This window comes from Apostichopus japonicus, chromosome 1 (genome assembly GCF_037975245.1).
Source record: "Apostichopus japonicus isolate 1M-3 chromosome 1, ASM3797524v1, whole genome shotgun sequence".
NCBI classification, from domain to species: domain Eukaryota; kingdom Metazoa; phylum Echinodermata; class Holothuroidea; order Aspidochirotida; family Stichopodidae; genus Apostichopus; species Apostichopus japonicus.
Window position 1 is genome coordinate 9,084,780 of NC_092561.1, and position 24,463 is coordinate 9,109,242.

Genomic DNA, 24,463 nt, shown 5'->3' on the forward strand with positions numbered 1-24,463 from the left:
GGCCCATAATGCCAAACGCGCATATCTCGGCTGTAACTCCGATTACCAAATTTCTTTTTCATGGGTTGGGATAAACTTGTCTTGAAACACAATATCCCTGAGTGACAAGTTGGAGAGAAAAATAACAGACTGCTTTTACTGAACACCACTTAAGCTTCACTGAGGAGTCGCCAGGATTCATGGTCTTAAAGAGGTAGAGCGAATTTAAAGCTAGAAAGAAATTTAAAAAAAATAAAAAAATCTCAAAGTATTCCAAGTCTTGCACCAAATGGATAGAGTTCAAAATTCCTTCCTTTTTTTTTTGGCTCTTTTTTTTTTGAGGGGGGAGGGTGGGGGGAGGAGGGATGGGGGCTATTTAATTCGCTGCATTCTACTCAGTGTATGCTTTAATAGAGATCAGTAGAAGTAGTAAACCAATGTATTAAACTAGGCATGTCGTGGTCTACCATTCATCCATTCTGCATTCACACTTTCTTGCTCAAAATCTCCTTTTCTCTTTTCTTTTTTAACTCTGTTTTTTAAAGTCCCTGTAAGAGACTGACTTCGGACACCTTGCGGTTTTGATAAGCCAATGATGCTTCTTCGTGAGTTCCTGCTTGCAGGAGGATCTAAAATACATACAATACATACACTCTCTTCCATTTCACAAGCACCTATTAATAATTATCTGTAAGTGAGGTAAGATGAATAGTAAATGAGGTACTTGGGGGCCCCCCTCGAGGTACCACTCTACTTTTGGCCACAACTTCACCCTCCCTTTGGGAATCTTTTCATAGCAATTAAAATTGGGAATGTCCATGAATTCAAATACTGCGGAAATCCACTCATTATATATCTGAGAAATCTTCAAACTGTTTATTAAGCTTGGAAGGGGTTTCATTTAAATGTCATCAAGTAGTGACCCCCAAATACCGACTAGAATTCAGGTCTGATAATTGTCAGACATGATCAAATTTCAAAATGCATTTTACTGCCACTCTCAAAGTAATTATCCACACTGGGACATTTAATCGTCCATTTTGAAAAATCCAATTTTAATTCTAAGAACTGCAAACCTTCAAGGAAAGTACTTTTGAACACTTCCAGCAATTTTGAGGGTGATAAAAAATTTTGGGATACTGTTAACCTTTAAGAATTATCACTAATATGACAGAAGAACATTGCTAACATTTTGACAAAATCTGTTTGATAATCACATTTAAAATTAGATCTCCTTCCAATACTGTAAGTATTAATGCAGCATCCATCTGCAAGTTCTGGTGAAATCATTAATATTCTTACCTCAAAAGTTTCTATTCTGCTCAAAATTGCTGTTCAAACATTTTCAAAAGATATTCTTTCCGAGGGTTCACACAATCTTAAATTATTCCCTGAAATGAGGTGTGTTATCGCTTTTCCTTTTTACTTTCCAAATCTGTTCCTGGAGAGAAGGGGAGGGGTGAGGGGGGGGTTTGACATGACCTTTAAAGAGGGAGGCAAGCAAGTAGCAAACGAAAAAACAGAATGAGTAAACTGTTTGTAAATCTAAGTTGCAACAGTCTCTGCTTGATAATTTGCATGTTCTGCATATCAGCGAAAGAATTCGAGGTTTTTGAGGTCATAAAATATATGAAAGTGACTTCTTTACTGAAGTACTTAACAACTCCATATATTACATATGTAATCCTGCATTTAGATGTCAACAAAACTAGTCATACCACACAGTGCACATTCCTATATATATATAGCAACATTTTTGCATCAATTGATGAAAAAAATAATATTCATAATTACTTTATTATAACATTGGTGACCTTACCATATTTTCCCCATCTCTTTAATACAAAAGAGTTGTCATACCATGTGATTTAAACAGTAAAAGAAGAAAAATTAAGTACAGATGTGGGGGATGGAAAATTCTCACCAGATTCATTTTTACTATCTGAAAATATTCATTTATCAATGTCAGGAAAGACAAAATGCATGGTGACACTTGAAGGTAGCAGATTCATGCATTCACTGATTGTAAGCTATTTCGCATTTCAAAATAATTTTGCTTTCTCATAAAACTGTCTGGATGCTGAGCATATTTGAGGAGTGGTTACAAGTTAAAAGTTCCTTCATTTGCTTAAGTATGATTTTTAAGTTAGAACTTAAGAAGATAAATTAAAAGATTTAAGTTGCTGTGGATCTTCTTGCAGAGGAGGGGGTGGGGAATGGGGGCGGGTGGGGGCATACTATGCCACTATAAAGCATAACAAGCTGTAAGGTAGTGAACACAGTACTGTAAGCCTATAGATTATCTATCAAATGAAAGCAAAAGTAATGTCACAATGTCTTTTCCAGATAAAACTACAAGCTTCCACTTTCTTTTATAAACTTATTGGCCTGTGAACCCCCCCCCCCCCCAATCAAACTTTTTCTTTCACTATTTGCCCTGGATTTGTATGCAAGCTGGTTTTATTTTTTAATTTTTCTCTCTATCTTTCTCTTCATTTTTTCTTTCTTTCTAAATATATCCCAGTCATTAAATAGTCTGCTTTGACAAAATTCTTTCAAGATTCTATTACTGCTGCAGGATGAAAACTGCCAAACAATTCGGGGGAAAAAAAATGTTTTCATTTGACTTCGATTTTTCATAATTGTATCGCGGATCTAATGACAGCCGATCGGATCAAGGCGTTGAGAGATCCGCCTAATCCTCTCATTCCGGCAGGTGGTCTAATGTTACATTCCGACACAGATTCAACAGACACAGACCGTTCGATATCAAACCATTTACTTCCCAAAATATTTTGGAAAAAGGGGCTCCATTGAGGTTGGGAGGCTGGAATTTGAAAGCCAATTTAATAAAGGCTGCATTTTCCATAATATAAAAATTTTGCAACAATCTGATGTTGTCGTTGAATGAAAAAGGGAATTTAGTATACAATAGAGTCCCGTGGAGCAGTTTTCAACAATCGATTCCAGAAAAGCTGCATTTTAGAGGTTTGTTTTCTTTACAGATTAGATGACATGGTGAGAGATATCTCGATAGTTTAATCCGAACACAAGGATGAAATTTGATATAAAATTGTTGACGTCATACACAGGCAGATATTTTTGAGTTGATTTGATAAATATTGATAAAATGTTGATAAATACTGATAAATTTACATCTGCTATTTCTGTATTGAAACCCAACTATAATCTACAGTTGTTCATTAAGTTAGCCACTAAAGTTTGATTTCGAATATAAAAAGAAGGTTTGGCATTTTAGCCAAATTCGCTGTATTGCATAATACTGACAAATAATGACAAAGCAGTCTGAAGGACAAAATGGTGAAACAAACAAATCAAATTCATCAATCACTTGCTCATTAAAAAATCTCTTGGCCGAACAAAACAAAATTAGTGTCCTTGTTACGTTCTTTGATCAATTATCCTAAATACAAAATTAAGCTTGCCAAGAGCTGATCATACAAGCTCATCTGGGGAATGTTTGCTTGCATTGAGCTTGTCACACCTTAACACCCCAGTAGGCAATCAATCTCAACGGTCTAAACAATCTTTTTTTCAGTATTTTTGTGCAGTACTGTAAGTAATCGCACAATCACGATGATCAGCACTATTTTTGCCAACATTTTGGTCTAATTTGCAGAGATCGAGCAAATGAAAAGCTCAAAACAAAACAAAAAACCAATTATGTTTAAATGAAAGCAGGACAGGAAGTTAAGGAACATAACTTCCTCCAAACCAGGATGCAAAAATGCATTGATGTAACATGAGCAGTTTTCTTCATGAATCTGACAAACTGTAAAGTAAATGTACATGTTTACAAGGGTTTCACGATTTGACCTCTGATGACCTTTCTGATGACTTCAAATGTTCTTTGACCAAACACAACAGGCTTCTTTATAAAAACCAAATCAAAAAGCATACTTGTCAGACTGCACATGAATTACAAACTATTTTGTCATCTGAAAACAACAGACAAGTTCCTGACATAACGTTCCACAGTTCCGACCGTATTGGATCGGAAAAAAATCCGAGCACAAAACGAACTTCTCTAGACTCTTTGGATGGTAGAATGAGAAGGGAAGGCATTGACCGTAGGGGCCCGATCACAGAGGGTTCACAGTGTTAAAAGGTTTAATATTCAGTTAATTTTAGTCACAGTAGAACAAAAGTGCTAAGGTTGTGAGGAGACAGGTAAGCGAGGAGCGAAATTAACAATTAAAACCGAAACAGAGGCGTCCCATCCATTTCTTTGTTACAGTGTTGGTCAAGATGAAACCATTCATGTAGATGCATGCTTTCATCTCATTAATAAAACAATAGCAAAGTCTGTTGATGTACTGGCTGGCTCGTTATACTACTTAAGAGCTTGCTGCATGATCAGACTATCTCGTCACCTTCGATGAGCTTGTCACACGATAATTTGTCACATGTATGTTCAAAGAGCAAATTTTCATCTTGTATGAAGGCTGAAGCTCGTTCATTTATGTATAAATACAAGCTGAACCATACAGGGAATGATTTAAAGTGTTTAAATTTTGTGTCTGTGTACAATATATATTAGTTTTGAAGACCATTAACTTTTGTCTCGTACGGTTCTTCTGGACGAAACTGCTATACATCTTTACACTTTGTATCTACTATCTAGCCATTTGACCATTTGCAGAGCATTTTGCTATGTTAAACTGGATAAATTAGTCCCTGCCATATTACCTTTCTTCAAGCCTGCGTGGAGAACATACCGTACTGGATCAAAGGAGCTCACAAAATTTAATCAGTACAGGTCTACATAGTAACATAGCAGCTACAGTATACACACACATGTCAAATATGCATATAAATTATGCAGTACACTCTAAATTTGAGCTGAGATTGTACCACATGGTAAATTATTGATCATATGTAAAAGCTGCTATATAAGACGTTTTAGATTAGATGAGTTGGGTCTTGTCTAATTTACATAAACTCATGAAACCCTCGCAAAATTACGGCCAAAATCCACAATGATCTTTGACAGCTCTGTAGAGTACAATTAACTGGACACTTTGGGTGGTAAAATGAGAAGGTAGGGTTGACCGGAGGTGGTGACCACAAATGGGAGGTCAGTGTCAAAGGTTACCAGGTCACTCTAGACACGGGACAGCGAGTGTGCGGTTGTTGTGAGGAGACTGGTAAGGTGAAGTAAATATTGTTGACTGAATGCAAAAGCTGCTAGAAGGAGTTGGTTTCATCTGATTACTCTAAACTCATATAACCCAAGCAAATCCCTGACCAATGTATACAATTTTCCACACCACTGACTTACTATGTATATACTGTCGGGCAATGAATGATTGCAATGTCAGTCTAGTGCACTTACGAGTACACCATTCCCCCATTGTATACACAGGCGCGTAGTCAAAGGGGGGCAAAGGGGGCGACAGACCCCCCCCCGCATATTTTTTGTATTTTTATATGATTTCGCTAGTAATTTCAAAATAGAAAATGCTTGGGTGAAACTTGGGTGAAAAGGCCTGGGAAGTGCCATTTCCAGCGACCTGGGAGGCATTTTTGGCCAAACATTTTCTTGTTCCCTTCGCGCTAAGTCATGGCGCTACCCTTACAGTAGATACTTTGCCTACAAGCTTCGCCCCTCCATTGGCAAATTCCTCATTAGGCGCCTGTGTATACATGTGTGAGTACAAGGATACACAAGGATAAGTGTCTACTGTACATGTGAGTCTGAGTACTTTACTTGACACAAGTATTTATAAGTCTGAAACCTAGACTTTGAAAATGCCCAGAGTATGAGTACAAGAGATATTACGACTACTTACAGGTAGTTACATGTACATGTGCTGTAGATAGAAACACTATTAGTACCAAGTCACTCTTAAGTCTGATGCACGCTGTGAATACTTCCTTACGATGGCGAATAACCTTTTGCAATCACCATTGATTAGGTTTTTAATTCTTCTTGATTGCAACATTTGCTCTGTTATATATGCAGTATCTGATATATTGATATGCAAACCACACTCAGGTCGGGGTGCTCTAGACCATTTATCTGTTGCACTGGTCGATAAAGGTCAAGTGTAATCACAGTTGACCCTGACATTTCATGGTTTTATTTTCATGTACCAGCACCTCTCCTGGTCAGGGAGTTCAACATACACAAGCATCAGTTCCCATATATATATACAAATGTAGGCTGGGTCATTGTGTATAGTAAACAGTTTGCTGACCAATGTGACATAAATAGAGGCCATCGTTCCATTGAAGAATCATGGTATCTTATCAGCAGATGATGATACAGGTGGTCAACCAAGGTTAAATCTATCTATTGTAATAGAGTAGCTGGGGTCTTATAAAGACTATGTGTTCTCAGGGTTGACCTTGACATTTCATGTTTTCTTAGTTTCATGTACCTGTTCCTCTCCAAGTCACATGCCATTTTGTACGTTAAATATTTCGTTTTCAAGGTATTATATAATTCATGCACATAATTTTCATGACGAATATTCGATAGTTGAATAAATCATCACAAGTTGCTGTATTTAAAAAATACTATTCTATCGCAGTTAAGTTATTCAGTGTGCATAAATGTTACTCAACTTTTGTAGGTTAGGTAGACTGAGTGCATCAGTAGGACAGAGACAGGTAAGAGAGGAGTGAAATCAAATAAATGCAGCTGTTCTAATTCAGGCCAGGCCTATAGTAACCGGTCGTTGATATGAAACAAACACGAATCCTGTCTTGAAGAAATGACAGTATCTTATTATATCTGCAAATTACACTGTAGGTGACATAGATATTTATTCTGATAGAGTAGCTGGGTCTACAAGGGCTATGTGTACTCAGGGTTGACCCTGACATTCCATGTTTTCAATTTAATGGACATCTCCGGGTCAGTTAAGTCCAGTTTTTATAAATAGGTCAGGCCACGATGTAATAGGTAGTTTATAATATGACACAATGGCAAATATATTTCCATTTGAGAATGACAGAGATCAGCCCTAGACAAAATCACCCATTTTATAACATACTTCTTCGATTTTACAAACTGATGCATAGATTAAGCTCTCTTGCACAATTCTCAATATAAAGAAAATATATAAAAAACAGATTTTCATGTAACTATAATTCTCAACAGTGACTTTAATCTCAACCAGTTTTCTAAGAAAAATAAGACTTTCAGCAAGGTACAAAAAATTGGCTTGAGGTGATTCAGATCAATTTCAAAAAACCAAATATGTTACACAAACCATGAACAATAAGCTTTTATAAAGGCAGGTTGAATAACACTTCTACCTTGAAGTCGGAGACCGATTGTGTAAACCTGGGTCGTAACCTCATGATTTCAACCCCGCAATTGACTAGGATCGAGGAACCACCAGACACTGCACTTGGTGTTAAATTTGTACAGGGATCAAATTTTTGATCAACTTTTTGAATTGTGTGGTTGTACTGTACTGCATGTTACATGATTTAGCCAAAATAGAGAGGTAGCTTACACGGCTTATGGTTTTGTGCCTTTTCATCTAGCGAGCAGACCTCCACCTCCTGTTTGGTGATAGAAAACATGGGCTCTGATTCCAAGCAAGGTGGTTCCAATTTCGCTAAAAAGTGCAGAGAGTACAGTATTAAAACGTGATACCTTGTTTCTTTAGCTGGACCTGAGATGTCCATCGCTGTATTGTTTGTACACTGTGCTGTGGGTATTGACCGCAGCTGTATGAACTGACATTACACTAGTGTCTAATAACCGATAGTAGCAAGCTGTGTGTGTGTATTTTCTGTGATCGATGGTGGTGTCTAACACTTCTGTTACACCTCATTCGAATACTAGGTCAGATTACCAGCATTAGACGTTTCTTTTTGCGCGAGTCTTCACTCCCTTTAAATGGACTTGTTAGTTACTCGCTGATATAAAACTGAATTTGGTGCAAAATTTCTAGGAGTGTGTTTAAGTTTGATTTAAATTTTTAATCTTAGTTTTGAGTGATGCTCAATGGGTCTGGTTAGGTTGCCAATACAAACTTCCAAAGCAAACAACTATTAAAAAGTCTTTGTATAATAAACTCCCACTGCATTTTTATTTTTTGGAAGACAACACAACAAATTATAAACTAACCTCCAATTAATTAGGTGTACTTTCTAACAAGCTTTACTTTTCAATCAGTTGCCAGACTGTGCTGCGTCACAAACGGCATTATTAATGCGACAGATATTTGAGAGCGGAACGACCTGCGATGGCTATAAAACAGTCAAAAATTTAGGAAAAATTATTTGACAAGTTCAAAAGGCTATTTGTACTTCTATTTCATTACAAAGATTATAAGACCAGAAGAAGGGCAGTTCAAATTTTTTGTAGGATTAGGTTACTTAAAGCAATAATTTCTGGTCCCTACAGTGAGCACTCATTCAACAGTCTTCCCCATCTTTAGCATCTGCTGTACATCTAAAATATCTTTTTTTTTTGCTCACAAAATTTTAGCAAAAAAAGGAACATTCTGACCTCTTAAACTGTTCCAAGGACTATGTATGGTAATTTGGAAAAATTAAAGATCTGTTTTTAGCGATTAAAGATGACGAAAGCCCATTTTTTTTTTAAAGTGTTTGAAAGTATAAGTGGCCATTTTCATGGCATATTTAAATGGCAAGACTGATGTGCTTAATAAAGCTTACAAAATACTTCTTAAAATGCCAATTTTTAATTTTTCAAAATTCTTAAAGAGATTTTATCCAAATTTAAAATTCATTTTATATGGTTTGTCAATCTAGACATCCAAGTGTGAAAAATATGACAAATTCTCAGGGGAATGTTGTTGCAAAACATATTGTAACGAATTCCATCTTCCTTTTGATTCTTTCACAAATCATGGTCTAAATGGTTGGCATCTGCTTATATTGGGAGGTGAACATTTTGTCCTTTAAGTTGTGTAGTTCTTACACAAAACCTTACATCAGCTCATAAGTTAAAGACACCCTCTAATCTTCCTCCGTTTCCTCTCAGTTAAACTCCTTGGAAATGTAAAAACGGCTTCATCACAACTTTCCTTGGTGACATAAACCGAAGTCCCATAGACAGTCCCAAGTTAGATTTTTGGCATCATCAAGGGGGCATGCTTCTTTGACTAAGTTGTAACTTCACTTTACAGACACTTCAAAGTAATTTTATACTATTTTTTTAAAGACACATCCCGTGCGGTAAAAAGATCTTCTGAGAGGACATAAATTTGAATCGACGAGTGTCTCGGAGAGACTCGTCTGTATGCTGTCTCCATAACTGCACAGAATTATCAAACCCGAGCCGTATGAGTCAAGATGACGCCCCCGCTCTAACGTCGACGACCCGCAAAGAATCTTGCGATTCTCTGTCGAAGCTCTGACAGATTTGAATCACCCGATCTGTAGCCAGAAACTTGTCCTAATCGATCCTCAAAGCGAGTTTTGCTTCAAAGACAGGTTGATTCGTTTAAATTTCGCAGCATGTTCACTATTTTCTCTTCTTCTTTTTTTTGAGCTCAAAACATTTTTAAGGTGTGAGGAAGAAAATCGTTTCCTTTTCTAGAAAGAAATTCAAGAAAAGTTGAAGGACTGGAAATGCGATACATAATGAGCGATGGAGTCACGTCATGTGTGCGTACATCTTATGACAAACTAATTACAATATGCTTAAGTACAGACTATTGGGAGAGATTTTGAGACAGGGAACGGCAAAATTATCTTTCGAGTTTCTCGAGGGGTTATCAGAAGTGTCAAAAAAATATGGGTTTTTTTTTTTCAGAAGTTTGTGGTTGATCATCATTCTGTTTAATTATCACACTTTGAATGATGCTACATTAAGAAATGCTTTCAAATTCTGTTTTCCTGCACTATGTAAATTTTTTTTTTTTTTTTTTTATGGATGCCATTACTGTTTGTAGTAATATACATTTTAACTTTAATTAACTTTACAGAATTTTCTTTATTTTTTAAAGATTATTTTTGGTTCATTTTTAAATCCCATCCCACTGAACTTGAAATTAGTAGTAAGGACAAAAAACCCTTGAACACATGAAGGAAGTTGAAGGCTGAGTCATTCTTCTGACTAGGCCTAAGTTTATTATTACTCATACTAAAACAATTACAAACCTCACCAGTGAACAACTCAAATAGTAGTCATATAGACTTGGGTCCCCCTCAGTCTGTTAAAGGGGTATAGGGGTAGTTAAATCTGTTAGATTACTCTTAATTGTAACTGATTATTAATGGTTTCTCTTACATAACAGAGAAATTTACTATCTCGCAAATTTGACATGTATAATATTTCATTGGCAAAAAACTTTCACGTTTTTGCCTAAATATCATATAATAATAATAATAATAATCAGCAGTTATTTTTACGACGCTTAAGCGACCACAAATGTGGGAGAAGCCCGCAAGGGCTTATGGATTACAACTTACACATTGGGTGGCTTCCAATTCAACATTTTAACTCAAATTTGGAATCTTTTCAATTTAGAAAGTCATTTCAGATGGGAAAACCGTAGATTGCTCTTGGATGAAAAACCCACCTTATTATGACCCGGCCGGGAATCGAACCACTAACTTCCCGATTGCTAAGCCTCATTGCTTCAAATGCCACCGCCTTTATCCACTCGGCCACAGCACCGGTATGCACGGACCTACAAGTCGGGATATGATCCCGACTGGTGGAATTTTGTCGACTGTAGCCTTGTTCACAATTTGAGAATGCAAAAGGGATCAGGCTCTTGTTCTCCCAAGTCAAGGAGGGGGGTAAAGCTGACCCCGGAAGGGTTCATCTCTGAGAAGGGGTGGTGGAACAACGATGGATGAAGGGGACATCAACGAAAGCTGAACGAAAAGGCCACGACGATTTATTTACAAATCAAGTACCTAGTTATAGTACTACAGTACTGCCCCCACTTTTAGACTCTTGTAAGTCTGTTCTTATGTATGTTCAGTAGTAACTCAGGGCAAAGTAACCAGAGATCCTTGGTCACGTGGTCAACAAAAACGTTCACACTCCAACATTGATCTCTCATGCCGAGGTCAGGAACCCCCCTCCCTTGAAGGGATATCACGATTGCAGGGTCTGATCTTGGGTACAGTATGCCAGTGAATGCACGTTCACGCAACAAAGTCGATAACCCTCTCAGTTTCAGATCCCCAGGGCGATATCAAATGCGAACAAGTCTCTATTTAAGTAACAGATTTTAACTTTTCCAGGTACCTTAAATGTTCCCTTTGATGGGTCACTCTGTACAGAGATCGCCGGGTCGCGTCGATGCCGGCGCAAAATTGCAGTATTTTAAAAGTTCCACCTGAAGATGTCATAGAAAGAGGTTTTATACGATGGGAGAAATGTATGAGAAAGCTGACTTACTCTAGTTCTGGCAGGATGGGATGATACTGATTAAAGAGAACATGTTCGGCAGGTCCCAGCTCCGCCTGACAGATCAACGATAGAAGGTGATGCTTCTCCTCGTCGGAGACCATGTACTGACTCAACAGGAATCGATTCTTGATTGTCAGGTAAAACAGGTTCCTGAAAAAGGAAATGAATACATTTGAACGAAGTTAGCACTTGGAAATTCCAGACAAATTCTTACAATAGGATTTGGAGGGGGAAAGGGGGTGGGAGGGGGGGATGGGAAAGAGGGCAACGTACAATTACTGTGTACATTACCCACAACTAATGAATAAAACCTGATTTTGTATTTTGGAATTTACTAAGTACAGTAGGAACTTCCCCTACTCCCTCCTCCTGCCCTACCCCATCCTTCCTGCCCTACCCCTTTGGGAAGTGATCAATCCTGTATGGCATAGCAAGATGCTGGGTGAGAAGGTCTGTTGACAAACATTTTTAAAGATTAAAACATACAGCATATTGCAACTTTTTCTTTTATTTATTTTCTTTGGGCGGGAGGGGGGGTTAAATCTAGTCCAAATATATTGTGGACAGCATTCATGTGGAAAGCATTCATGGGCTGATTCTGGTGGATGAAAATCTCACACTAAGAAAACGAGATGTTGATCTCTTCTGAGTGGTAGATTCAGAAGGAAGAGGGTGATATGACCTTAGAGGGGTCTCAGGGGGGGGGGTTACAGTGTGTGAATGTTACCAGTACATAGGCTAGGATAGAACCGAGTGTTTAAGTACAGGAGACAGGTAAGGTGAGAACGAAGTAATTTCATTTTTACTTTATTTATCATCTGAAACTAAAAGTGGTCATTTTGACCTACTATATAGGTAGAATCAACTAAATTAAATCAAAGTTTCTGTTACAATTTTTGTTTCATTAGAACCTTCAACCTACCCACAGCAGTATTATTATATAGTCCCTATATGTTCTCTGTGTGTTGCTTTAAGTTAGTTAGTACCCAACACTCCAGATGTTTTTAAATAAACAGTCAATGCTTGCTCTGCACTGTAGCTATGTATTTTTTTTCTTTTTAGTGTGTTTTTATGACTTTTCACCTTTTCTCCTTTCCCCTTTTCACTACCACAATGAAATTCCATCACTCACTGAATGTGAATGTATGTTTCATATGCCCTTTACAAATGCATAGCTTACACAACAGTGACCTTAAACAACAATTTCCGAGAAGTGAATAAAATTTTTTATAGCAACAAGTATAACAACAATCATAAAAACTTGTTTCAAAGAATAGAAAAGTTTAAAGCAACTTGGCATCATGTGTATGTTGTAAGACTGAAATATGGAAGATGCTGATGTTTTAAATGTTCACCAGGATGAGCCAGCTTACACTCTGTCCACCTCTCTGATTATCTGCCCCCATCCAACCCCCCCCCCCCCCGCCCAAAATCTCAGCACTGTTGCTACGACATTTATCATCCTTTCACAATAAAGTAAACAGTGACTGTATTGGGACTTCCCAGGAACAACCTATGACATCATGACTTTGCAATCGCCTACTTGTCAGTTGTCACTTTCTCAAGAGAAATGATTTTCAAACCAAAACAAATATTGTAGTATGGATGCTCAGAAGGGACATCACAGCAGTGGTGGACTACTGACTTATTACAGTGTCTGATTCATACACCTACTGTACCTTTATCAGTACAAATGCTAGCAAATCTATTTTCAAAATTTTGAACAAATTTACCAACAGATGAACAGACTGAAATGATCACATACGGCTAAATTGCAACCGGATCATTTTTCACCAAATGAACATTACACGGTAAGTAGTAATCAATGACTTTACTAGCGCTAACTTGTCAGTTGTCAGTTTTCTCTTGAGAGATGGTTTTTCAAAAAGAGGAAACTAAAATAAAACAAAAAGTATCCGAGTTTTGCTGCTTCTATAGTTTCAACTTGGAGATTTGGGAGTATCAGTTCCGGTTATTTATCACTTGTTGCTTGAAGCATGGAGAGTCGAATTTACTAATATCTAAGTCACTAGTATCGTATGTCTGTCAATGTTGAAGTTTAATTCCAAACCAAATGAACAAATTGAAGATGGGAAAAATCCAAAACACAAAACGGATGTCTAGGCACTTTGGGTGGGAGAATGAGAAGAAGGAAGAGCCATGACGGGAGAAGGTCCGGACATAGAGGGCGCACAGTGTTGAAAAAGGTTACCAACTACTGGTTCATTCTAGGCACGGTAGAATAACAGAGCTAACATTGTGGGGAAACAGGTAAGCAAGCAGTGAAGTTAAAAATTGTAAGCACTCCTGCAAATTTTAACCAATTTGGTGAAATGTGGATTTTGATGAAGTGCTGTATTGTTATGTAAAGATAGCAAATATTCTCATTTCAGATCATGCAAATTACGAAACCCCTCCCTGATGGATTAGTAAACACAACACATTAGAAATTGGGTTTGGATATATGGTTCTAAAATGTTGTGGTCAATATTGAAATGAAATATGCTAAAAAAAAAAAAAAACCTGATTCAAAAAACACCTGGTATTGAGAGAAATTTTAAATTCATGTTACCCCAAATAAGCACATAAAACTACTAAAGTAACCTACAAAAAGTAGTTATTAATCCATTCATGTTGGTGGGAAAGGTGAGCAGTGGGGAGGAGGAGGTGGTGGGTGGTCTTCAAGGGTAAACTTACTTTGGTTGAGCCTATCTTAAAGAGTGAAGGGATGGACCATGCTTGCAGGGGAAAATGTACACATATTCAGTAATAAATTTATACATGCTTCCATATTTTTTTTTTTTTAACATCTACTTATATTCCAGAAAGCTCTGATAATGTCATATAACACAATCAACCCACAGCAAAAAAAAAAACGCTGTTACATAGATTTTTGAACATGTGACGTAAAAGATCTTGTGTTGCCATGATTACGATGGTTAATATTTCAGTGTCAACTTTTTCATTACAGTTTGGACTTTTTGAGTAATGGCATAATTTCTTAACCCCCCATGCCCCCAGCCCCCCCCAAAGAAAATATACATATAGGATGCTAAAGTACCAGCCGCAAAAGTCATGCCAATTTTACAGTTCAAAGCATACAGAGGTACAGATAGGTTGAAGAAGAAAACTATAAATTTCTGAAACATTGAAATCAAACTAGCCTTATCCAGTATAATCTAGAGATATTTTGTTGTCATGGTTGCAAACCAATTCTTCAGTATCACATTTTTCATTTCTCATTTCATCAATGCTACAAATTACAATAGTCCTTCTGTATTTTCACCGTGAAAGAGAGTTCTAGAATTTTTTAGCGAATGTCTGGGAGAGACAAAGGGTGGGAGACGAGTTGAAGGAGAAATCTATTTACAATTGAAAAAGATGACACTTACATTTGTACATAAATTAACAATGATGCAGGGACCTTGCATTACCATGGTTACGAGCTAATATTTCAGGGCCTCTTAATTTTATCATTAATAGCTTTGTCCTTGTGAATAATGAAAGGTTCCAGACACTTTATAGCTCTACAGTGTATAGTATACAGTACTGTACTGACAATGTTAATGCATGCAAAGCAATTCCCATTGTTGTAAGGAACAATTTTTTTTTTAACCTGTGGTAATGAAATATAATCAGTTTACCGCCCCAGTGGAGAAAGAATTTACTTAATTTTCAGATATGATTTAAATTACCTCTAGGTCTTGTAAAATTGTAGGTATGTTTTAATCGAAATACCAGGGAGAGAGATCTGTGTTTTAAATATCACATTACAGTACACAGGAAATCAGCACCGTAGACATGGTAGTGTATTTTTGCTCATGAACGAAATTTCATGAACTCAACCAAACTTTTATGAAAGATTATGAAATATGAACGATTGGAATGAACCAAATAAGTCAACCCATTATGTTCCTTATTTTTCTCTTTCGCTACTGAAGGTTGGGTTCTCCATTGGACTTCTGAAGCCAGAAAAGTAGGGTGGATGGTTATTAGTAACCAAAGGCTTAAAGATACACAAAGCTCTTGAAAGCTCTTTAGACAAACATCCATAGGCGTAGGAGGCAGGGGGGCTGGGGGGGCTGCAGCCCCCCAACCAAAATTTTTGGTGAAAATTCGGGCAAATATGCTGATAATTTTTCGGGCACCTACTGAAAGAAGAGTAATTTGCAATGTGTTTTTCAATAGTTAAACTGATATTGTTATTATCGTTATTATTGTAACGACTTCCCCAATAATTAAAACCAATATGGAAGGGTAATAAGACGGAAAATATAACCCAAATTTTTCGCGCGCTACGCGCGTTCAACATCTTAGTGTGCATATCATATAGTATTCATCGGTTAGTGGCATGTCATGTAATAACCGATTAACGACTATATATGATATGCACATTGACATGTTGCGAAATTTGGTTATATATTTCGGGCAAGTCGTTACAGCCCCCCCAAATCAAATTAGGCTCCTACGCCTATGCAAACATCTTCATACTATTGGTAGTAAAATGAGTCGGTAGGGTGACCGGAGGTGATTGGTCACTATGGGGGGGGGGGGAAGTGGGGAGGAAGCCAGTGCCAAAAGGTTACCAGGTCACCCAGTAATGGTAGAGTGTTGAGGCAGTGGTAATGTGGAGATAGGTAAGGAAGTGATGTAAATTACAAGTTGTTTGTTTTTAAATTAATCTCAGTTCTGTTACTCAAGTCATCTTCTAAATCACTAACTGGTAATCAAACTTTTTTCGGCTCGTTGACCAAATTTTCACCTTGGCGACCCTCCAGTGGGTGATGCTGTGACCAGGGGAAGGGGTTTTATGGGGAGCAGGTACTCCCCTCCATATTAAGATATTTTCATATGAATCTAGGTTCTTAGTTTCAAGGTGGTGTTATTTTGCAAATTTTGAAGCAATTTTACCTTCCATATTTAAAAAAAAAATTCCCCACAAAATATCAGCAATTTTTTTTTTCCTTCTGAATAATTTGGCAAAGCATGCTTTGTGAAAAGGGCATAGTAAAGTTTTTACAGATGCCTCTCTTTATGCTTCATTCTTTCCATAGAAACCCATGCGAGTCTCCCAGGTCACCCCTTCCCCCCCCCGCCCCCTTTTTCAAAGAAACCCTGTACCAGTCACTGTGAGCACTGTGTTAATAGCTAAACCAGGGAGTTACTGCCTGGCTAAACTATCTTTGAGCAAGATTGTAAACTTTGATTACAATTCCCTCCACCCAGATTTCTATTGTTTGTATTATTTTGACTCATGAGTGGACCCTTTGTGTGTAGGGCTCAGTGTGTGTTGATCTTCTCACCTTGTTATGCTTTGTTGCAGTTCTGCTGGAGAGACAAAAAACTTGACCTGGATACTGAGTCGATGAGGAGATTTTCCATGTAACTGGTGACCTGTGAGAAACACAAAAAGATCAGAGATAATTTGCTATCATTGATAACATAATCATTTGACACCATAAATGACTGTAAACGACACCTGTCACGGTTCTGTTCAATGGGACAATGTCACATTTCTCACCATACAAACCATTTAGGAGTGTTAGCTCAGTGGTTAACGCCGGTGCCTTTCAATCATAAGGTCCTCGGGTTCGAGTCACTCCAAGATTAATCTATGTCGTCCAGTTACAGAGTTGTTGACAATTGACAGTTCATAACCATGGACGTTAAATATGAATCTAAGAGACTGACTTCGGTCAGCTTGTGGCTTTGATAAGCCATGATGGCTTCTTCGCGAGTTCCTGCTTGCAGGAGGATCTAAAAAATACATACAAACTAAACACTAGTGTGAATATGGATTTTTTCACAGTCAAGGTTGACTTTGCTTTTGGTGATAAAAACCAGAGAGAGACATAAGAGAACCACTAGAAAACACCACAGTAATGATGCAACGATGACTTAAAGGGTGTGAAGACTTGCGCAAACGTCTAATGCTGGTAATCTGACCTAGAGTGTCGAATAAGGTGTAACAGAAGTGTTAGACACCACCATCGATCCCAGAAAATACACACACAGCTTGCTACCTTCCGTAATTAGACACTAGTGTACAGTCAATACATGCAGCTGCTGTCAATACACACAGCACACTGTACAAACGATACAGCGATGGACATCTCAGGTCCAGCTAAAGATAACAAGGTATCACATTTCATTACTGTCTGCATTTTGTAGTGACAAGCAGAAAACATCACTTGCAAGCAATGGAAAGTTAACTTTTTCAGAGCGCGGCACGCTGTTTGGAGCGAGTCTTCAAAGCCTTTAAACCCTTTTCAGGTTTTGTTTTGAAGCGATGTAACTTTTTCTCAAAATGCACACTTTTTAAAAACACTCCTGGGCTGCAGAGTTTTGCTATTTAATAATGTACACCAAGATTCATTTTAGTGATAAATTTAAAAGAGATATTAAGATAACTGCTTTTTAATATGTTTCCCCCCCCCCCAAAGATTACTGGTTTGGATATTTACGAATGAGGATACTTACCTGTCTCCTGAACCTGTGCACACCTATCTACCCTATCCTATATTAACTGGTAACGTACTTGGCACTTCTCTCTCATTGACCTCTGTCTTCCTTCCAAATCTACCATTCAACAGCCTGAACACTGCGGGTGTTTTCAAATTGGATTTCAAAACTTTTCGATTTCACACCTGGACAGGAGACAGGTCTGCTTTTGCAGATGTCATAATCATTTTAATTGATGATGATTAAACCCAGCAGGGTTTCTGTCTGGTACGACTGCACATTTCTCTGGCCTGGATGCATGCTTACAGTACAGTACCACTCCTGCACAGACTTTTACTTAATTAATGTAGTTTGACAACCTTTTCCTTTTCAATGTTAAGACGAGTGGACAAAATAATGGCTATTTGGCTATATAAATCATTTTAATAACTGACTTAAAATGTTACTACAATGCAACCGGTTCTGTCTGGTGAAATGTCACATTTCTCACCAAGCAAACTGTACACTTGACCACAGACCTTCGAATGGCAAATTTATCCAAGGCCACTGGCATGCCATTGCCATTTGCTTATTGCTTATTTTTGTGGTCACTCTAACAAACCAATTCCTAAACAATACTTACAATGTTTCACCGTTTTATAATTTCATGTGTTTTAAACACTTTCGAAGAACCACAACTTAAATTGATCATTTTTGTTGTAAACAACTAACAGTAACACTATAATAATAATAATAAAAGAGACTTATATAGCGCCAAATCAGTAGACAAAAGTCACTGCTCAAGGCGCTTTACAAAGAAAGCAGATTAATTTACAAAAGAACAAGTGAAAAAATGGGTCTTAAGTAGACTTTTGAATGTAGAAAATACAGCGATATCCTAAGTTAGGCCACACTACCTAGGCCAAATATATTACGCAAAAAATTAGCGAGAAAAAATGGCGAGTAAATTTAACATTTCGGCAAGTAGAATTTTAGACTCTGTCCCCAGTTGGCGAGTAGTTTAAAATATTTTTGTCGAGGCCTGATGTATAGTATATTGTAAGTATATTGTGATTCATCCCAATTAAATTCATTTGAGAGAAGAAACTTGGATGATAATCTTGAAGGCAGTTCATGTACTTTCGAGCACATCCCCCATCCCTTCCTCCCTCCCTCCCCGGGGATCCCTGTGGGTTCTATTATGCCACATATACTATGTAGTTACCCAGACAAAATCATAACCTTCATCTACACCACTGTAAGTATATACATCTTGAGGCAATTTCTTACATTAGCGTGTGCCGAGACAGTTCGAAGATGACCCTCACAAGGATTGCCTTATAGGATCGATACTCAGTGATTTTGTACTCTAAATAAGATTATAGTAACTTGGTGCCACCGAGGTGTTTAATTGCTTTGCAGTCTGTAACAAATTCATCAGGTCTTTTGGGTCCCTTGTTTTTAGCATAAATAGACTGACTGCTTCTGTCACAACTACTGTAACTAATGTTGAAGCTATCATTAGGACACTGGTTTGTTTGCTTATAGTATGTATGTGTATCTATGTATGTATGTATGCGTTTGTTTTGTATTCTGACCAAGGATTTGAACAAAAGAATTCCAGGTCCTCCTCGGTTGTGATTTCTAAAGAATCACCACGTCCTCGGAAGAATTCTATTGTATGGGGTATTGTTAAGGTTAGGGTACGTGGATTTGAACAATGGAAAATACAATGGGGTCCTGGGTCTGAATGTAATACAAACATGTGTGTATGTATGTGTGTATGGGTATTTGTGTGCGTGTGTGTATGTATGTATATTTGTATGTATGTATGTTTGTCTTTAATTTACAGAACGTATACAGAAGCAAACCAAATGACTCAATGGTTCAAAAGCAAAGCTCTGCTTATATTAAAATTTACAAATTTACATACAGTTATACTGTGCCCTATCATGTACTTATATCATGTATCACTCACAACTGAATCCATTTAATCACATATATAATTCATGTTAAAAATCTCCATAGAGAATATGAAAGACAAAAACCTCAACAACAACAAAAAGTTTGAGCATTGCCTGATAAGGCATGAGTTGGAATTTCAGAAATTGTTGCAGGTGGGCTAAGTACTGCATTCTAAGAATTCCTTGTCACATTCACCCCCTAGTTGGCACTGCAGATCGACTGTAAAAATTTGAAATTTCAGAAAAATTGCAGGTACATTAATTACCATTAGTCTGAACATTAATGTCACCTTCACCCCTACAGTACGACTGTAGCGTATAAGAATTAATTATTAACTCTGCTCCATGCACATTGTACTGTAGATTACAACTTAGGCAGCCAAATTCCTGCAAAATATCTGTCGGTCTTTACAGCTGTGTCAGACAATCCCACAGCCGACCCTGAGTTCTCTCTCGAGACGAAGAGCTTTGGTACAGTTTGTAACTTACCGAGAGTGTTTCGTAGGTTCAGCCAGAGCAGTTCCCCATTTTTAGATCGGTAGCGGAGACCAAAGTAATCTCTCTCTACCAGTCCCAAGTCGTCACAGACCTATTCAAAAATGTTGGGAGGGGAGAAAAAAATAAATCATTGAGAAATTGATAGAAACGTTTACCTGCAACAGACAAACGTTGAGGATGACCAAATAAGGCAAAACTCAACAAGCTCTGATTTAGACAAACGCATAGAAATAGAAAAGTAGGACTATTTAGGTAAATCCTTTACTGGAAGACGGAGAAAATGTGACAGTTATTGTTCAAGATATATATATACATATATACAACTTTTAAAATTTGACCGGATGACAATTTAAATGTTTTTTAAAACATATATCAATAGATTACTGTTAATTTTAGTTCAATTTTAAGTTAACACAGTCAAACATCACAGTACCATTTATTTGAAATGATTGACATAAACAACGATTACTGGCCCATTGACTCAGTAGAGGATTTTTTGCCATCAAACACAGTTCTTAACTTTCATAAAAATTTTCATATTTTATACAAGATACATAAATATGTTGCGTACTGGATTGGTTCTGTAGCACAAGTACTGCTTGAACTGTCATTTAATAATTTGCTAATTCTTGAAGCTGAATGGTTGTCAATACTAAACTCGTTACTGACATAGTTCGTTTTTGGGGTTGGTAAATTGAATGTTCATATTTGAACATTGTAAATGTTGCTACTGAGTGTCCTAAAACAATTGTGAAGAGAGCTCGGTCAACATAAATTCCAAAAACTAAAAATATTACACAATAACAAAAACAATACAAAGAAAATACAATACAAAAAAACAATGAAAATACAATACAAAAAAAAAACATTACAAAAATACAATACAATATTAACAAAGCCTGACAATATGCCAGTATGCCTCATGTCTGGTTCATACTTGTATCAATGATAACATGTATGCAGCAACTTCCTACCATTTAAGAATTACTTTCAACCAAATGAAGAAGAAAAAAATATACTGCACAACATACATGTGATCTTGTGGCTGCGCCCATGAACCTTTTAGTTCAATAGACTGAGAGTTTACAATAAATCACAGCATCATCACTCCATCATCTATTTACCATATGCCATCCAGAAGAGAGAATCTCGGTGGTTTATAAAATTCCACTTGGCAGTTTATCCGACTTTCGAGTGACTTGACTGTAAACAGCCAGGACTTGTGCAGCTTTCTGCACGTACGGTTTGTAGGCCCTACTTTCAAGATTTATAGTAAAAATGGAGAAACTGTACTTTAAAAGGGTATATTCATTCCATGGCAATCAATGTAAAAACTAATCTTACAGTCCGAGGAAAAAATATTCAATCTCAATATTCTCCTGCAACTGCAAGCGTAGTAAACTTTGAGAAATGGCAAGAATGTAACCTTTTTGGACAGGTTAAACCCTTCCTTAATCCAGGAGCTGGATAACATGTGTGATGTCATCATGTGAGATGGCTCTTCAAGTTTTTAAGCTTTTACTTTCATCTACCAATCTAAAAATTTGGTTTTTATTATAATGCAAGAAATGACTAAATTGGAATGTTTGTTTCAAACAGCTGTCAAATATTGATATAGAGATGCTAGACAAATTATCCTGATCATAATAGTACTTAGAAATTTTAAAATGATTCCTAATTTGTGTACATTAATTAAAACAACAACTTCTTCAGTTTCAGTCAAACTTTGCAAGCAAATGTTTGAACAGAAATTGGTAGCATTATAAAACAAAATTGTTCTACTAGCACAGGTTGTTCAGCGGAAACCACACACAAGTGCATATACACCAGAGCTAAACGAAAATTGGGAATGTGAAATTTCTCCCCTCCAGGCCGGATGGGGGAAAAAAATCGACTTTAGGAAATTAAATTTTGGCCTCCGGGGATTCAAAAGTTGTCCTTCTACAACAGATTATGGAATCTAGCAGGAAAATCAATAACTCGGTAAATTGAGAATCCTGTTTTTGCTTTAAAGCTCAAAATAATTTTTGCATTAAGACGAAAACGACGAGGAGAATCTGTTCAACTTCCACCTCTATTTTCCTTAACTATGAAAAAAAAGCTTCCTTTTTTCTTCTTCTTTCCTTGGCGATTGTGACATGAATTTTTGATGCCCTTCGGAGATTTCTGAATCTGTCATGATTTGGTTAATCAGCCTTGAATTAAAAGTCAATAGCTTACGGGCGAGAGTGAATTTATGAGATCATAACCGATTTAATGTAGTAATTAACAAAACAGTAACTATGAAGGAATAATTTTAAATATCCTATTGAAGAGACTGGCTGGAGGATGCCTGATAGAAATTATCTGAAATGCGGGAGGATGAATTGGGTAGAATTACTAAGTGCTGATGTGGTGAGGAGACAGGTTAGTGAGATGAATTAATTATCAATAATATTTTGCTTTAATCTTCTTTATTGATTTGAACCATTTGAGCCCACATTGTTTTGTTCAATACAAGATTACAATTGTGCTAGAACTGAGGCACCCTCCAACAGATATTATTCAACTAGCAAACAGCTGCCCACTTTCAAAGCATTTTCCTTCCCATCGGCAGGTATTTAATTTCAAAACAAAAATGGCCTTTTTTATGGAAAGATTTTACACTATGTACAGGTAGTACATGTATCTCATATTGTCATATATATGGAGAAAAAATTAGGATATGAGTTATCAAATTTGATTGATTGCTGGGCTACTGTAGATCTACAACTTGACAACGCTTAACGAGGGAACATAAGTAATTAATTTATCAACTGTGCATTCACTTCATTCGTTTTATTGTCAAGAAGGAAGTTGAGTCAGAATCTCCAGTACAGCGATTTTGATTTTGAATATTTTTGGGGGAAACTATTTTATAGCAGTTGCTAAAGCATTTAGAGGCAATACATATGGCCTTTGAAGCAGCTTTTTTATATTGTTCCATATATAGTTTTTCCAAGCTTTCCAAGTATTCCCTGACTTTTGGCACAGAGCCAAGTGGATTTATTTATTGTTTTATAGTTTTGTCTCTGAATATTGAACCATATGGTACACACCAAAATTGACAATTTTAGGTCCCAATATAGACTTCAACTAGACACAATTCACAATTGTGGACTTCATTGACTTCGTTCCTCCCCCCTTTCCTCCCCCCCCTTTATTTGGTACCAAATGGTATCTATCTAACCGTTTATCAAATTCAACACCTCAAAATCTGCTATTAATTGTTGCACCTTGGAATATTAAACAACCTTCCAACACCTCCGTACTGCTTTAATATCCAATCTTCCTATCCTTATAAATCACAGCTGGTGTACCAGACTAAATCTGCACATTTTAAGTGTCAGACCTGAGCTTCCAAGGAAAGGAGCTATTATTTATTGTTCCTGGTTACATCATCCTCTTAAGACCTACCATATTACAATTCAAATCCACAGCACACAGATGAATGCAACAGAGTACAATAGGCTCTATTGTTCACCTGTGGACATTTCAGTTCATGAGTGGTGATATATGCTAGTAGATACTGAACAGTAAACAGAGTAATCTGGATTAACACTATAGATGTGTCTGTGTTGTAAACCTGCACATGCAGGGCTGAGTTGCCATAATCATAGCTAGTGGTCTTTCACTGAAGTGCCAGTGGTATATATAGTAAGGTGACCAGACGTCCCCGATTTTCGGGACAGTCCCCGATTACAGTATGCTGTCCCCGATGAACAAGTGTCCCGAAAATGTCCCCGATTCATCAAAATGTTCAGGAATTTCGACAATATCCCACATTGTTAGTAAAATAATTGTAAAAACAAAATTTAGTCAAGTGTGCAGTCGCAGAACGGAACTAACCAGTATTTCAGGTGGGCCAGTGTAAAGTGGAAACACTGTTAAAATATGCTAGATCGATCTAGCCTAGCACTCTTTCGTAAAGTAAGTAAATTTCATCTAAGAAAAAGCTACATTTTTGAAAATAAAATTGATTTAAAAAGTGCTTCTAAGTATCACCATTTTTACAGCTAAGCACCTTAGTCACTTGAAAATTTTCACATATCAGTCACGCAAGAAATGTCCCTGATTCCAGTCAGGCAAATATGGTCACCTTATTATATAGGTGTCATTATTGCACCCACACCTAGCATGCTAAAATTTACCAACAGTTTTAAAAAAGGATCACAATTTCTTG

General features: G+C 37.0%; 1 protein-coding gene across 1 annotated transcript in view; it reads right to left on the bottom strand.

Annotated features, from left to right (window-relative positions):
• Positions 1 to 24,463, bottom strand: part of LOC139966720 (E3 ubiquitin-protein ligase MYLIP-like) — a 48,681-nt gene that overhangs the window by 17,608 nt on the left and 6,610 nt on the right. The window contains exons 2-4 of the mRNA XM_071970030.1: positions 20,254 to 20,353; positions 16,663 to 16,753; positions 11,348 to 11,509 (exon numbers count right to left, since the gene is read on the bottom strand). Of these exons, the coding sequence (XP_071826131.1) occupies positions 11,348 to 11,509; positions 16,663 to 16,753; positions 20,254 to 20,353 (353 nt within the window). The remainder of the gene's footprint in view (positions 1 to 11,347; positions 11,510 to 16,662; positions 16,754 to 20,253; positions 20,354 to 24,463) is intronic.